At 41.0% G+C, this 16,615-nt stretch overlaps 1 protein-coding gene across 1 annotated transcript in view; it reads left to right on the top strand.

Moving 5' to 3' along the window:
- The window catches only part of LOC135223533 (uncharacterized), a 67,242-nt gene that overhangs the window by 27,984 nt on the left and 22,643 nt on the right, over positions 1-16,615 (top strand). The window contains exons 7-9 of the mRNA XM_064262014.1: positions 3,848-3,974; positions 8,393-8,471; positions 11,094-11,247. Of these exons, the coding sequence (XP_064118084.1) occupies positions 3,848-3,974; positions 8,393-8,471; positions 11,094-11,247 (360 nt within the window). The remainder of the gene's footprint in view (positions 1-3,847; positions 3,975-8,392; positions 8,472-11,093; positions 11,248-16,615) is intronic.

Here is a 16,615-nt window from a genome sequence, read left to right as displayed (position 1 = left end):
GCAGACACGCTCAGCCGTCGGGATCAGGTGATAGGGACCGAGGTGGTCTCTACACCAGGACGTGGCGGAAAGGCTCTTCGAACCTGTGGGGGCGACCAGTCGTGGATCTGTTCGCCACCCGGCACAACAGGAAGCTCCAGGTGTTCTTCTCGGCCGTGCCGGACCCATGGGCAGCTGCAGAGGACGCTCTTCAAACACCCGTGGGACAACCTCTTCGTCTATGCCTTTCCCCCGTTCAGCCTGATTCGCAAGGTGATCAGTCGAACACTGGTCACCCGAATCTCAGGATGATCCTGGTGGCTCCCAAATGGCCACAGGCCATTTGGTATCCGGACCTGCTGGCTCTTCTCGCAGGAGAACCGAGAGAGATTCCCCCTTGGCACAACCTTCTCGCCCAGCCACACGTCGAGCGGTACCACCGAGCAGTCCAGTCCCTACGTCTTCACGGCTGGCTGTTATCCACCATCTTCTTGCGAACGAGAGGCTTTTCTCGTAGCGCAGCAACAGAGATGGCTGGAAACGTCCGTCAGTCCTCTGCAGCTGTGTACCAGGGGAAGTGGGCCGTCTTCTGTGGTTGGTGTCGTAGACGGGTCTATCTCTCTCAGAGCCACTCTTCAGCAGGTAGCGGATTTCCTCGTTTTTTCTTCGCCGAGAGAAGCTCTCTCAGTCCCCACAGTCAAAGGATACAGAGCCGCCCTGGCTCTCGTCCTGAAACTGAGGGGATTGGACATCTCGAACTCGTTCGAGATCTCCTTGCTTATGAGGAGCTTCGAAGGTCTTGCCCACCTAGGGAACTCAGGCCCCCTGCGTGGGATGTGACTCTCGTCCTTAGGAGTTTGACTCGAACGCCGTCGAGCCACCCTCTGAGAGTCGTCAGACAGGGATCTGACCCTCAAGACCCTCTTCTTGCTGGCCCTGGCATCAGGCGAAGAGAGTAGGGGAACTTCATGGCTCTTTCCTATGATGTACGACACTCCAGGGGATGGGGATCTGTGACGCTCGATTTCGTCCCGAACTTCATTGCGAAGACTCAGAAAACCGTCGGTCCCTGACGACAGGTTCGAGTCCTTCACGATTCCCTCCCTAATGGACTTCACCGATAATGATGCGGATGAGATGCTGCTTTGTCCTGTGAGGGCGCTACGGCGCTATCTGAAGAAAACTCGACACCTCAGGCCTGAGTGTCGACGCCTCTTTCGTTAGCACCGGGGTAACCAAGAAAGAAGTATCCAAGAACACTCTTTCATTCTGGCTGTGTGAGGTCATCAGGAGGGCGTATGAGGCTGATGGTAGTGACGACATCCGTACGTCTCGTCGAGAGCTCACGAAGTCAGAAGTATTGGCCCCTCGTTGGCGTTTCGTAAGAACTTCTCCGTGGCGCAGGTCCTGAAGGCAGGGGTCTGGTCTAACCAGACTACCTTTACGTCCTTCTACCTTTGGGATATATTGCCCACAGGTCCTTGGATACCTTTTCCTTGGGACCCGTGGTGGCTGCTCAACAAGTTGTGTAGCTAACCCAGACCCTCGCAGGCTGAAACAGCATCGAGTCCTGGTGTGACTCGTGGTGGATGGATGTGTGAGTGAGTGAGTGACTGGCTCTCTCTTCCCATCTTTTCCTCCTCCTCTACCTGTGGGCAGAGGGCCACGGTCGTCACTACGCTGGATGAGGACGAGATGCAGGTGAGCTATATGACAGAGCCCCATCCTATCCCTTTCACTAGGGATAGGAGCAAAATATCCACCACTTCCTCCTACAAGGGGGGGGAAGTGGATGCCTACAAGAGTCAAACCCATGACTTTATATTTGCTCCTGTACAGGAACAAGTTCTTACATTGCTGGTACGAAGAGATACGCTTGCCTCTCTCTTAGTACTCGGTCCAGAGGTCTGACCATTGATCCTGCGGTGCACACCCCGATCAATCGGACAGAGGCTTGGAATCCCTCCCTCGCTCTAACGACCAGGGAGACTTCCAAGGTTGGGCGAACACCAGTCTGTTCACAAAAGACTCAGATTCCTCCCATCAAGAAGTGAGTCTTCCTATTGTGAAAAGGACCGAAGGTTTGTATGCCGTGTCGGAACAAATGACAATTTGTCCAAAATTGCATTTTTCCTAACTATACAAACCTGAGGTCCTTTTACACATAGCCCCACCTCATGCCACCCCTCACTCTGCAGTTTTTGCTTGGGCCAAAAGCAAAAGTGATTTGTTTACCTCCCAGTCGCGCGCGCGCGCCTGTCGGACAAGCAGTTAACTACCGAACCCCTTGTTCGAAAGCTTACGACCTATCCAGCTGCCGCTAGTACCTTCCTATTGTAAAAGGACCTCAGGTTTGTATAGTTAGGAAAAATGCAATTTTGGACAAATTGTCATTTTATGTGTAAGGATGAGCAAGCACATTAGAGACAATATTAGCTTTTTATGTGTAAGGATGAGCAAACATTATTATGTCAAAATGCACTACACTTTTTTGCTTTGGCCAAATTAACACTATGTAACCTCATTCTGAGTTATTTTACCGTAATGAAGGCAATTATACATTAAGAAATTGTAGTGGATGTACTCAGCTGCTGACATGAGGAATAGCAATGGAAAGGGCTCAACATCCAGAGGTTGGCTCTACACAGTGGACTGTGGGGATTCCCTGTTATGGATATGTTTAAGACCAAGGTGCCTTTTTTTTCACCAGTGCAAGGTCCTCTAGCTTGTCCATGGACGCCAAGCTGTACCCTAGTTAGGTCTATGCTTTTTCTACTTTTACTTGGTCTCAGGGAGTCATCAGTGTATTGGGGCATCTTTGTAAGTTCTCTCTTGGCATTGAATACCCCAAGTGACCAGGGAAGGCTGGGTTTCCAGTTTCTTTCAGTGGTGGACACAAGCAACCATGAGATGAAAGGTTTCATCACAATCCCACAAATTACAGATGGGAGCTCAAGGTGAGATCTGGCAGTTATCCATTATCAGTGCTGAGAGAGAATTTACTAATCAGTTCTGCCAACACCAGTGGCCAGGGTGTAAGTCGTGGTCCCACATTAAGAGGTTTTTGCCAGCACCATCACCTCTATATACGTACTTTATCTTGGAATCTGTATGCGGTTCTTCAGTTTATTATTTTGTTGCACTAATACTTATTTTAAGATTTATTTCATAAATACTTAACTCTCCATTATATAAACTTTCCTCCCTACCTCCCCCACCTTCAAAGCGGATAGAAGTAGACTGACTAGCTATGGGTGTTTGTACCTATCGGTTCCCTGGTGGGTTGTGAGGGAAGTAGATGGATAGAGGACATATTCATAGAAAACTAAATGTTCTTGTTTTAATTTTCAATCTGTCAAACTACTGCTGGCACAGAAGTAAAAGCTCTATTATGGAGAGGTAAATATTTAAAAAATAAATCTTAATTAAGTATTTATACGTATTTTTATTGTCTCATAGCCCATTTACTTTTAGTTAACCATATTCAGTCTCATGATCTTTGAACAGCCCTTACTTGCATGAAAAGTCAAGGTAAACCACATCCAATACTTTTCAGTTTTCATCTCAGTGCTGCTGTATTTCAAATTATTTGTGGTTCATGTTTTTATTGTTATTTTCTGCAGTTAGCATGTAACATCATCAAAATCTCTAGGGATGATATTTGCATGTTGTCATTTAACACTGAACTCTATCAAAGGGAAAAGACCATATTATTTGTGACTCTAGTATTAGTTAGAATGTCATTCAGGGGTCTGCTTAAATTTTATTCATACATTGTAGTAGGTAGTGATAATGATTATTTTATAACTTTATGCATTTATGTTACATAAAATCAATCTTTTAATATTTTCTGATCTGTTCTTTCCAGAGATCTTGCACATACCAGTGGTTATAACTGGAGTGAGTATTGGGATTTCTTGGGTGGGTTTACTAATTTAACAAAGGGAGATGGCTTGGCTAAGCTAGAGAGACATCTCAGACAGAAGTTCAAGCAGGTATGTATGAAAATAATAAATTTTTGCTGTTATAAATTACTTGATAATGATACATTTATCCCATAATATGTTGGTAGCTAGCTCCACCTTCACTCTCAGAAAATAACTATATATGAACAATAAGCCTTAATATGAATGTGTCCCAATGATACTGCTTATTTAATAGGTTTACCACATTAAATAAAAAAAAATTATAAAAATGAAATGGATGTGATCATATAATACTTATACTGTACTAATGTAATAGAAATATGTGCAGTACAATAATGTATGCAATTGTGTTTACTCTCTCATCTGTGTTACTATTTTGAAATTAAACACATTACAACAAACAAAAATAATTATCAAAGTAGAATGTTTCAAGAAAACTTTCCCCACAGTCATCTAACTATAACTTAACCAATACGGCATTCAAGAAAACTTACCCAACATTCATCAAACTATAACTTGACCAATATGGCAATGAAGGAATTTCAAAATGATACCTTGTTGGGTTGGTAGGCTGCCTGTTTTCTGCCCTCTCACTTGTAGATAACTCTAGTTCCAGCAGTTGTGATAACTACAGTAGCGCACCAAGATAATAGACCATGGTATATCGTACTTCTAGATATATCAGTGCAAAATGGAAATAACAATTTGAGGGATTTTGCCTCCAGATCTAGCACCGAATATATCATATTCCATATTAGTATTGTAATATAAAATACAAACATAACAATTTTGTATTGTTTCCATGGCTTTTTTAAAGTTATGCTTTACTTTACTGTATCCAATAATATTATATGTATTCTTATATTAGTATTGTATTATAAAATTTAGACATAGTAATCAATGTTTTGGTTTGGAAATCAGCTGAGGGCAATTACAAGGCAAGCTTATTTCACCATATTTAACTCGATTCAGAGCGATTTTCTTGCTTCTAGTTAGCATACAGGAATCTCTAGATACTCTTACTTATATAAGGCAAGGTTATATTTCATTATATAAAGTGTTTTAAGTCAAAATATGACAAATAGATATCGTTGTGAACTAAATTTTTATTTTGTTCATACACGAACAAACCTTCGGTCTTAACAATAGGATCATTTCTAGTGCCTAGCTGGATCCGGTTAAAATGTAGATGAAAGCAAGGAATCTTATGAGATCTGGGACCACCCACCTACGCTACTGCGTCAATCTTTTTCTTAACTGCCTGGGCTAGAGTTGTGGTTGACTCTCTCGGTCTTACCCGGCTCATTGCCCATTTCGATTGTGTTTAGTGTGTGTGTGTGTGGCTGTTATTATGGCTTCTGCTCGTTCTCGGCCTCATCAATGTGTGTGCCCCGGAACTCCAGATTTTACGTGTTCTCTTGTTTTTTGGCTTCAGCTGCGACCGACCCCCACATCACGTGTAGTAGGTGCTGCTCTAATGTTTGTACAATAACGAATCCTTGCATGGAATGCTGTGCATGGTCTAAAGAGCAGTGGAAGTTGTTTCATAGCAAGAAAGAGCATCGGAGGGTTTCTACTCTTCCTTCATGGGAAGGTTTTTCTTCTCTTCCCGATGCTTCATCTCCTGCTGTGCACACACCCCTTAGTAGTGTTGTGCCTTTGTCCCTTTCCTTTTCTTCCATTGATTCATCGTTGGAAGTATCGGGAGGCCCTCAGGCTAATTCTTGTAATGTTGCCCCTTCTTCTTCGGGAGTTAATTTGATTCCCGGGAAGGGGGAGGCTTTTTCATTATTCTCATTTGTTCCAGAGTTGGAGGCGTCCAAGGTGGCGGTGATTTGGAAGATGCTTGGGCTAGGGGGTTCCCTGTCCTTGTAGGGGTTGCTGGCACACTTCATTGATGCTCGCTACCCCCCCCCCCCCCCCCCCCCCCCCCCCCCCCCCCCCCCCCCCCCCCCCCCCCCCCCCCCCCCCCCCCCCCCCATTCCTCATGCTGGCCAGGCCCTCCCCCCTCCTCCCGGCCTCATCTTTGTGGGTAGCCGAGGTCAGCCATCTTATATTGCTCCACCAGTGACTGTTGCCACTTCTTTTAGTCAAAGGGAAGCCGTGGCGTCAGCCCCGCTAATGACGTCACGGGACCAGTCATTTTGTATTCCTCCGCCAGTGGCATCTGCTTCCCGTTCGGACCGAGGGGAAGCCATGACGTCATCACCACTTGTGAGGTCACTTCCATCGTTGACGTCACTCCCAGTCGTCTCCTCTGCACTGCCTCTCTCAGCCGTGACGTCATCTCTGCTGCCCAATTCTCTGCATCTCCCTTCCATGTCATCGGAGCCTTCTCTAGTTGATCCATCTGAGGCTTTATGCCAGGTAGTTCTTAAGAGGTTGGACTCTATTTTGGATGATAAGTTGGCTGCCATGTTGGCTGGGAGGACTGGAAGGAAACGTGTTGCATCGTCCCCACCTCCTGCGAAGAGATCGCGTAAGGAATCAGTGCTGTCTTCCTCTCCCTCTTCCCCTCTACGCCACGTCGGTGTATCCAGCGTTAAAAGGCTAAGGACTTTGGTCTTTCTTTGCCTATGAGGGAGGAACAATGTTTATTTTTTTTGTTAGTAAATGGTGCTGGGGGCATTTTTTTTTTTTTTTAGCATAAATAAATAAAGAGATTCAGTTCACTATTTTCTCTTTATTTCATCATATGAGCTTTACGTATTTATCTTTTATGGGCATGAAAACGACAGTAATATGTGTTATTTCATGCTCATTAGTTTTGATTAAAATACTTTTCTGTCCAATTTTATTTATGGTCAAGTTTGATGGCATATTGAAGTTTATTGGAGTTTAATCCATGTTACTGATGCACGATAATTTTTGGTTATTAAGTAGCTTGAACATTGTTTTCTCAGCTTCAGCTATACAACTATCATATGAACGTTGAAATGCGATTCGGTTGTTCTTAGGAAAACGGCTGTTTCTCCTTCGGTTGTAATGCTACTAACAATACTTTTATCATTCTCTTTTACATTTTTAACTTATTTAATTAGAAGATGGGATAAACAAATGGAGGAAAGAGGTTAGTACACAAGATATATTTGGAGAGAAAAGTATTTGTTGTTTTACTCAAATATTTTCTATGTTTATTGTACAGAAAAATAAAATTTATTGTTATAGTTTCTTTATTAATTTACATGGCTTTTAACTCTTAAAAATTATGCAAAATCTTTTAATGTCCTAGAGTTATAATTTATATTAACAATAAAGCTATATCTTACGTGAAGGATACGGTTTGTTTATATAAATAAGCTTTATCACAAAAAAACAACCTTACATACTATAAAAGTAAAAGACAATGCTTACGTATAAAAAGGGTAACAATTAGTTGCTAACAGATGATTCTTGGGGTTTTGGGATGGTTTTGGGTGTATTTCTATTTGAAATAATTTTAAGAAGAAGTAAAGATTATGGAAGAAGGGGAAGCAGCATTGTCCACTTGGGGAGGCATGAGTCCTTCCCAAGAAGGACAAGTAGTCATCCTACAACACTCCCTCTTGTAGAAACTCTTCCACTATGACATAGACCAGGAACGACATTCTGGGCAAGGGTTAGTGATATTACAAAAATTGGAATGGCACCTCCTGCAAGTGGAATGGTGGTCAGTCAAAAAAGAAGCTAAAAACATTGAACAGGGAAAACCTTGGACTCCCAGACACATGCATTGACGGGTCCTAGACTTCTTGGCTGAATCCATAATAACATACAGCAGGCACACACTCAAAAGCACAAAAAGATCATGGGCTAAACAAAGAAACTGTCTTGGGAAGGAGGAGTGCAAATACGAGCATCCGCACTCCAATGCAGTTGAAGAAAGACTAGTTTGTCACAGGTTTCCAAGCATGGTTGGTGACCAGCCTCAACCTCGTATATGCATGAGTTGCCAGATGCCACAGATTCCTTACATTACAATCTTTGATTGTTTTTAACTGGTTTCTAGCTAGCAGTATAAGATTATCCTATTGTTAAGATTGAAGGTTTGTTAGCTATGAAAAATACAAATTGATTAAAAATTTGTCAGTTTTGTTATAGAATGATAATTTATGGTATATTTTTGTTAGAATTATCAAATTAGGCAGTGAATTGTTAAAATAGGCAGTTATAAGCATTTTACTGTAGTCTAAGGGGTACAGGGTATAAATATACCTGGACTTTATAGCAAAACCATGCATTCATGGATATATACGTACAACAAAATATCGGATTTTCTTTTATAGCGTGGTTGGTTCGACACTTTAATTCGTTATCTGTCTGAGCTACTGTATAGTGATTGTGATATACAAGGATATACTGGAAATCAATGATTAATAGAATGGTTTTGGGTTCATCACTTTTATTCCTGAATTTTAGTAAAAAGACTATATTGCTCTTGAAATGCCTATGTATCCTTGTTATTTTTTGAAATGTAGAATGGTCTTACCCTTTTATTTTTATTTCAGTTAATGGCTGAACAGCATGAATTAGATGCATCAGATCTACGGGAAAAGCTTTGTAATATCAGTGAAGCAGAAGTTGAAGGTAATTGATATTGTTAATGATCAGCACCTGATTTATATTTGTTCCTACAAGAATACAAACTTTTAGTCTTGTATTTGGATGTACCATCGGTAACACCTGGTATGCTTGTAGAATCTTTGTAACAAAAGAGTTAAAGTTGGCACAGATGAATGGAGGGAACTGAACATTTTCCTTTTCTTTGGCCACAGTTGAATCTACAAGTCTAATGTTAACAGGATTGCAGTGATCCATGCCTTGGTGTTGTGTCATATGGTCACATTCTGTCTGAATTGCCCTCTCCTCCCATGCTTCAATGCTTGGTGCCTGCTTTGCACTTGGATGGATATAGGTTTTGCTAGGTATCTTCTTTTTCTCAATATTGTCTTGGCTTTCCTGGGAAAGGTTGTAAAGACCCGAGGTTTGAGAGCTTGAAGAAGCCTTGCCCTTCTTTTCTATTTGTTCCCTGCCATCTCTGCTTCCTCATCTTTGTTCCTCTTCCCTTTTACTTTACCAACCCCATCTCTAGACTGGTAGATGTAAAGGAAGAAGACCTGAAGACAGTTCTTCACCAGAAGGCTGTTCTTCATATGTACGTCATCCTCCTCTGAGATGACTATGTGAAAGCAACAGACCATGGGTGAGCAATTGGATCAGGTTACTGATGATTAGCTTGCAGTCAGTTCCCATGCACAAGTATGCATGCCCCTGGTCAACCAATTAGTCTTCTTGGAGAATTTTTGCACCTCGACATCCCTTACAGAAGTAGCTTTCTGTTAGCGGCAGGGGATTGGTCAAGAGACGGTAATAAGATCTTAACAGGCTTCATCTCTTTGGATTTCATGACTTACCAGATACATCAATCCAGAAAAATGAAAATCATATTTCATACTTATAATCCAGTAAGTACACTGGACATAATGGATGTTTAGCGTTGTAGGGTGTCTGCGAGACGGGAGTGATCTTTCTGCTTCTAGTTGTCTGTTCAATGTAGGTTTGTGCAATAAAATACAAACAGATTCTGCTATGATTAATCTATGGTGACTACTGTGTTCTGAGTAGATGATATTCGTAGACGCCACTAGTTCTTGTGTTGTAGGTTTGCAGTTGTGGTGGTCTATGTAGTGGTGGTGGATGGATCCGTAATTTCTATAGGCCCTACAACATACAATGCTAACACAGAAAACAACCATAACAAAGGCAGTAACACCTTTTAAATTGCACTGTCTCCCCCCCCTCCCTTTCCACTCCTATCCTGTAATTCTGTTGTGTTGTTACCACCAGAACACACTTTTTTTTTTCTTTATGTTTCACAAATTAGATTGTTTTATTATGAATTTTATTGTATTGTAACCAATATAACTGTAAATGAATTAAAATTTTAATTTTGTACTTCATGTTATTGTAGTGATTAATTGTTTTATTATGGTATTATTGTAGTATTATTATTGTTTGGACGCTACATATCCATCCACACACTGTATCCCAGATTGTACACTTTGAAGAGGTCACGATGAGTGATGGAACAGGTGTGGGGTTGTGTTTATCAGTAAATGGAACAAAGAGTTAACATATTTGCTGGCGTATTAGATGCAAATTTGTTATTGTTAAATGTATAAAAAAAGTATTATGGATGGGAGACCAAGCGCTGTAGACTAGGCTATGCCTTTCCTACAGTGAGCATAATGGGTAGGCACAAAAATTGTTGCTAATAATAAAACCAGCTTAACTATTAGAGTAAATTGTATAACTAATAATAAAATATCGAAAACAAGCCAAATTATCCATCTGTTATCACAAACTTACGAAAAAGTGCTTATGATACGTTGGTAGTTAGCCTGTTGGCCATTTGCAATGAGTGGATGTAAACAAAAGCAGAGCACTGCCTGTTGTTTATATATGGTAAATTTCAAACATAGTCTATAATTTATTTCAGTATACTTTCACATTATGTGTATTGTATTTCATGCACAGGATCATACATTTTTCCCTACAAAATCACTTTAAAATATTTTTCCATAATTATGTGATGAAACACATTGAAATTGTTTTCCAAAAAAAATAGGGGTGTCTTTTACGCCAGCAAATATGGTAATCTTTGTTTTTTAGTCCAGTAACTGACTTTGAAAGAATGCAGAAGATTCAGAAAATATTATCAAACTAATAAGAAGTTGATCAACTACAAAAGAGCCATAGAGTTCAACAAAATCTGCATACAAGAAAAATGTTGCCCCAAAAGCATTTATTGACAGATATTTTAATTTAAGTAATTTTATATGGAAAAATGTATGATTCTAGTTTAAATTTGTTAATTATAATTGTGCCTTTTTGTTTTTCAGCCATGGATTTGGACTTTTAAATTTTCTATAAATAAACTACATTACTTTATGGGAAACCATACCCATACTCTTACCTTCTCTCAGGTCAGCTGTATAGTTTTTTCATGTGTGTTACCTTGACAGGCCACCAGAGTGGTGCTATGATTTTGTTTACATCCACCCATTGTAAATGGCTGACAGTTGGATGAATATTTTTTTCTTTGTTTAGAGAATATCCAACCATTTGTGGTAGGCTAAGTTGGTAGGGATAGATTCAGACTAGCTAGCCTAGGCTAAGTACTTTATTAACTGAACATTTTTCTTTTAGGTAATAACACAAAAAACCTTGAAGACTCCAATTTAAGTAGAGTAAGCCAAAGTACCATGGGTGAATTGTGCCAAGAATTGGAGGCTTTGCGGCTTAATGCCTCTCTGTCACCACAGCTGGATTCTTCAGGTCAACCAGTTATAAGTGCCAGCAGGTAATTTTGAAATTTGTCTTTGCATCTCATTTAAAGTGTATGAAAATGTCATACAAGAATGTCTGTTTTAAGTTTTTAATTTAGAGGGGTTCAGTAGCTTTAAACCAGCATTTATGTGATTTTTGATAATATAGCTGGATGTTTGTTCTCAAAGGAGTTATGCTCTCATGGTCCCTCTAGGGCTCCATAAGACAGACCAACCAATCACAACGAATTCTCTCCTAATTGATCTCGGCCAAAATATAATACTTTTTGGCACAGTGATAGAATTTTTAAGGACTCAGGACAGGAGAGCTCTATCTCCTGTGGGACGACTGCCTTAGTTTTCACTACTCCTCACCTACACAGAATTGACAGCATAAGTTGGTGACTATCTTCATTACTTGCCATATTGCAATACACTCCCTGAGCACCTGAATTAGCCCTGGTCACTGACCAGCCCGAACTATATCCTCACATATTTACCCACTAAGTGGGTAATTTTAACTGTCAGTGTTACAAACGCTGTAGGTAAAATCTAGTCAAATGAGTTACCTGTGTTACCATTGGCAACGCTGCCGCAAATACCAGCCACCAGAGGCCTGTCTCCTCAACTGTTTCTTGTTCGCCATGCTGTGCGGATTAGTCCCACATCAGGCGAACTTTTGGTCATTTAGCCCCGACCCCACTCAAAGAGTTTTCGTATTTTGGATACAGATTACGACCTTGTACTGTGATTAAAGTTTTTCTCCCGTTTGACTTTGGATAGCTACTTTGTACTCGCTATGGATAAGTTAGAAAATAAACGCTGCAAACGCCTCTGCTTCTACTTCATCTACAGTTCGACGATCGAGCCTTCTACTACTGTTGGTCTCATCGGCTCTACACGCCCTTCAAGCGTAGGATGAGTACCCTCACACACGATCGACGTTCTTTTCGTTATTTTGTGTAGGAATGTTCAATGCAATACCAGTCAGAGATGTTTGCCTTGGTCAGGAGACAAGGAAACATTAGAGTTAGCTATTCAATAAATTAGTGGACAGGTTATCATATAGTATGTTTATCATATTTCTAGCCTGACGAATAATTTAACCAAAATGTAGAGATAGTGGTAGTAGTAGTATAGTGGATTCTAATCGTTCTTTGGTCTCATCGGCTATACACGCCCTTCAAGCGTAGGATGAGTACCCTCACACACGATCGACGTTCTTTTCGTTATTTTGTGTAGGAATGTTCAATGCAATACCAGTCAGAGATGTTTGCCTTGGTCAGGAGACAAGGAAACATTAGAGTTAGCTATTCAATAAATTAGTGGACAGGTTATCATATAGTATGTTTATCATATTTCTAGCCTGACGAATAATTTAACCAAAATATAGAGATAGTGGTAGTAGTAGTATAGTGGATTCTAATCGTTCTTTTTCAGCCCCCCTGCTTGTTCCAGAACCAGCCCTAACGGGTGCTGGGGGTAATGGAGAACCGCAAGCCTCCGAGTGGGTAGGTTCTGCCGGCCCCCCCGGCGCAGAGCAGGCAGTGTTGGCAGCAGATTTCCCCTTTCCTCGATGTGTAAGTTCTCAGGATGATGAAAATTTAGGTCAAATACTGACGAGTAGGGATAATAGGCTACATAGTGTTTAGGAAGAGAAGTGCAGGCTTCTTCGGGTCAGTTTTCTAATATAAGTAGTAGTTTATAGAGGGACAGTGTCCTTAGAGCCTCTTTGGGTTTTTTTTTCATGCTTCGAATTCCTTGCATCAGAAGCTTTTTACTTTTTAGGCCATGGTTGTTTGTTCAGATCTGGTTTCGGGTCTCTTGGGTTCTGAAGTGTTGAATACTGCTCCTTCGTCCTAAAGGTTATCATATAGTTTGTTTATCATATTTCTAGCCTGACGAATAATTTAACCAAAATATAGAGATAGTGGTAGTAAGTAGTATAGTGGGATTCTCAATCGGTTCTTTTTCAGCCCCCCTGCTTGTTCCAGAACCAGCCCTAACGAGTGCTGGGGGTAATGGAGAACCGCAAGCCTCCGAGTGGGTAGGTTCTGCCGGCCCCCCCGGCGCAGAGCAGGCAGTGTTAGCAGCAGATTTCCTCTTCCCTCGATGTGTAAGTTCTCAGGATGATGAAAATTTAGGTCAAATACCGACGAGTAGGGATAATAGGCTACATAGTGTTTAGGAAGAGAAGTGCAGGCTTCTTCGGGTCGGTGTTCTAATATAAGTAGTAGTTTATAGAGGGACAGTGTCCTTAGAGCCTCTTTGGGTTTTTTTTCATGCTTCGAGTTCCTTGCATCAGAAGCTTTTTACTTTTTAGGCCATGGTTGTTCGTTCAGATCTGGTTTTGGGTCTGTCGGGTTCTGAAGGGTTGAATACTGCTCCTTCGTCCTAAAGGTTCCTATCCTCTACTTATACGATATGGTAATTGTTAATATCAACTAATTCTCTGTTCAATGCATATTGACTTACGATAATTCAGTATGTAGAGAATCGATTAAATTAACTACGGCTAGCCTAGTGTTCACGATGATGTATCGTATGCATATACAGTAGCCTAGCCTAGCCTAAAGTATTCGCTGTACTACATATCGGTAGAGTAATTTTTTTTACAGTGGCTAACGCTGTAGGCTCAAGGCATTCTGACTTCGGATAATTCAGTACAGGTGTAATTGAACACGAATGATAATCGATCTTAGGATAATTCAATATGAATGTAATTGAACAGGAATGAAGATCAGATTCTGTCCGACTAAAGCATTATAAGGGCATTATATGTATCATCATATTAGCGTAGTATAAATACTAACTAGGCAGTCATTCTCGCTCTGGAATCAGCTGATGGCGAATAAGAGTTTGCGTCGCCGTATCCAACTCATTCTTGTCCTGATTGGCTAGCATGACTAACGTAACAACTCTTCCTCACTTATGCCATGTTTGTCGTCTTGAAGGAGACATGTTTTTCACTATGTTGTGACATTCAACATATTTAATAATGGTATCTTGTGCCATATAATCTGATATCAGATATAAGGAATTCGTTTGTATGACGTCTTCATACGTTTAACAGACCAATTGTCGTCAGTAATTACATTGTGCTTATGTCAATTACAGTTACAAAAATAATTACCAGTTGTATTATCAAATTACAGTGACAACTGAAATTAATATTAGGCCTAATAAAGTTACATTTAATTACCTTACAATATGTAATTGATTACTTTTCATTAAATTACAATTACACAAGCTTGTCGTCAAACAGCGCTGTTGTAAGGAGGTGTGGCTTAGACAGACAATGATGCCGGCTAGTCTATTTCCTTGGCTGCAGATTCAACCATATCACTTGGTCTCGGCTAATGTTTTTGTTCCTAGTTAGCATAATGAATATCTGGGTACTTAACTTAGATGGAACAATGTCATATTGTTCATCTACGATATAATTTAAGGCCAAAATTTGACCAATACGTCTCATTGGAAGCTAGTTTTTTCCCACAGGTTAGATTGTGTAAATTCAGCATTTCCATTCGAACCTTACTTTATTAATCTTTTGTCGGTGTGAAAACAACAGTAAATGAGCTCTTTCATGCTATTAGTTTCTTTTTACCACGGCTGCGTTTGAATTCATACAAAGCTTGGGACTGCTATCCAGGTTGCTGATGCACGTAATATTGCCTTATCAGCTTCAGCTACATTTATAACATGAATACAGTAATTACTGTCGCACGCGGATGAATACAATTAAAGGATGTTGCTATCGGATTCGATCGTATTAGCAACAAGTTCTTGTTTGGTTGTTCATAGCTGTACGCAGTTATACAAAGATATATTATCATTAAGATAATACTTTTTAACTTAGAAGAGGGTGCAAATCTATGGAGGTGGAGATGTTAGACGATTGTAATTCTCTCTCTCTCTCTGTCTTACTTTCCTGATTTCATATCCTCTATTCATCCTATTTTCCACCTTCTCCTAACACTTGATTCATTGTGCAACAGAGAGGTTTTTTTTTCTTCCTGTTACACCTTTTCAAACACTTTTCTGTCAATTTCCTTTCAGCGCTGAATGACCTCATAGGTCCCAATATTCGGCCTTTGGCCTAAATTCTATTTTAAACCCAACAATCTCGCTGTCTAACTGCACGCTGCTGCCTATGCCAGCTGCGCGAGAGATATAGGAAGACTTATTTGCAGTGTAATGCTGATTTTAATTACTAACCCCATTGTAAAATCGAATTAACGTTTAATTACTAACCCCATTTTAAAATCGAATTAACGCAAGCCAATTACTGTAGCTTCAATACGGACTGTATTAACGATCATGTTTTGAATAACTTTCTGATTTTCTAATGTTTGTCAGATTATCGTGGGGAAGAGAGTCGGTCTAGTTTTCTCTCTCGCCCAGTTTTCTGTTAAAACTTATAATGTCTTTGCACAATCTTTTATCTGGTCATTCTTCGGATGTCACTTCGGAGTCTTCTCACTCATTCTGTTTTCTTTGCCAATAACACAGCAGAGCCAGAGTTTTCATCATTTCATCCTGAAATTTGGGGATTTCAACCTCTCTCTCTCTCTCTCTCTCTCTCTCTCTCTCTCTCTCTCTCTCTCTCTCTCTCTCTCTCTTCAGGGTGCCTCACACTGAGGGACCTGGGGCAACCCGAACAAGATGTAAGGTCTGTAAGGTAAAGGGTTAAAGGAAGTAATTTTGGAGGGGCTGCCTTCGTAGCACCTTCCACGGGTCTTGTAGTTCTCAGGCTGCTGGTGTTGATGCTTCAAGGCGGTATCCGCAACTCCATATTTTCAACCTTTCTTGTTTTGAGACGTAATGTGTCCTCCATAGTTCTTGCGGGGGCTACGGCAGTTGGAGTTTCATCTGCGCCATCGTTGACTGTATCGATACCGGTTGTGTCATCACCCACTCCTTCCATTGGGTAGTTAGTAATCTTCCTTCTTCGTTCCCATTTATATACCTTAGGTGTGTGAGACGTAACGTGCTTACCGCAGTAATTGCTGGGGGGTTACGGCCGTTGGCAGTTCGTCTTCATCAGAGTTAGCACTTTTTTTGTGCCCTCGGGCCCCCTTTTCTTAGGGTAGCTGGTAATTTCCTTCTGCGGCTTCCATTGGTTCCACAGTTTGTATCCCGTTATTAAAGCACTATGTACCACACAGTTGGTTCTCCACCTGCACAATGGCGGCGGTAGGTGCTCCGGTGGTTACTCGTAGTGACCTCTCTCTCCTTCTGTTTATTTTCCCAACTTTTTCCTGCTGCTTTTCTGTTCCACCTTAAGGGGTTTCAATGTGGGTTCGACCTTGATTCCGTGTCTAATGGGAGTACTTCCTTCCCTCACTTGCTCCGGACAGCAGTCCAGGTTTATTATTGGTAACGGGCATTAGTTGGATCGGG

Source organism: Macrobrachium nipponense, chromosome 20, assembly GCF_015104395.2.
Source record: "Macrobrachium nipponense isolate FS-2020 chromosome 20, ASM1510439v2, whole genome shotgun sequence".
NCBI classification, from domain to species: domain Eukaryota; kingdom Metazoa; phylum Arthropoda; class Malacostraca; order Decapoda; family Palaemonidae; genus Macrobrachium; species Macrobrachium nipponense.
The sequence above is the reverse complement of the archived record's forward strand: the minus strand, read 5'-3'. Positions and strand labels throughout refer to the sequence as shown.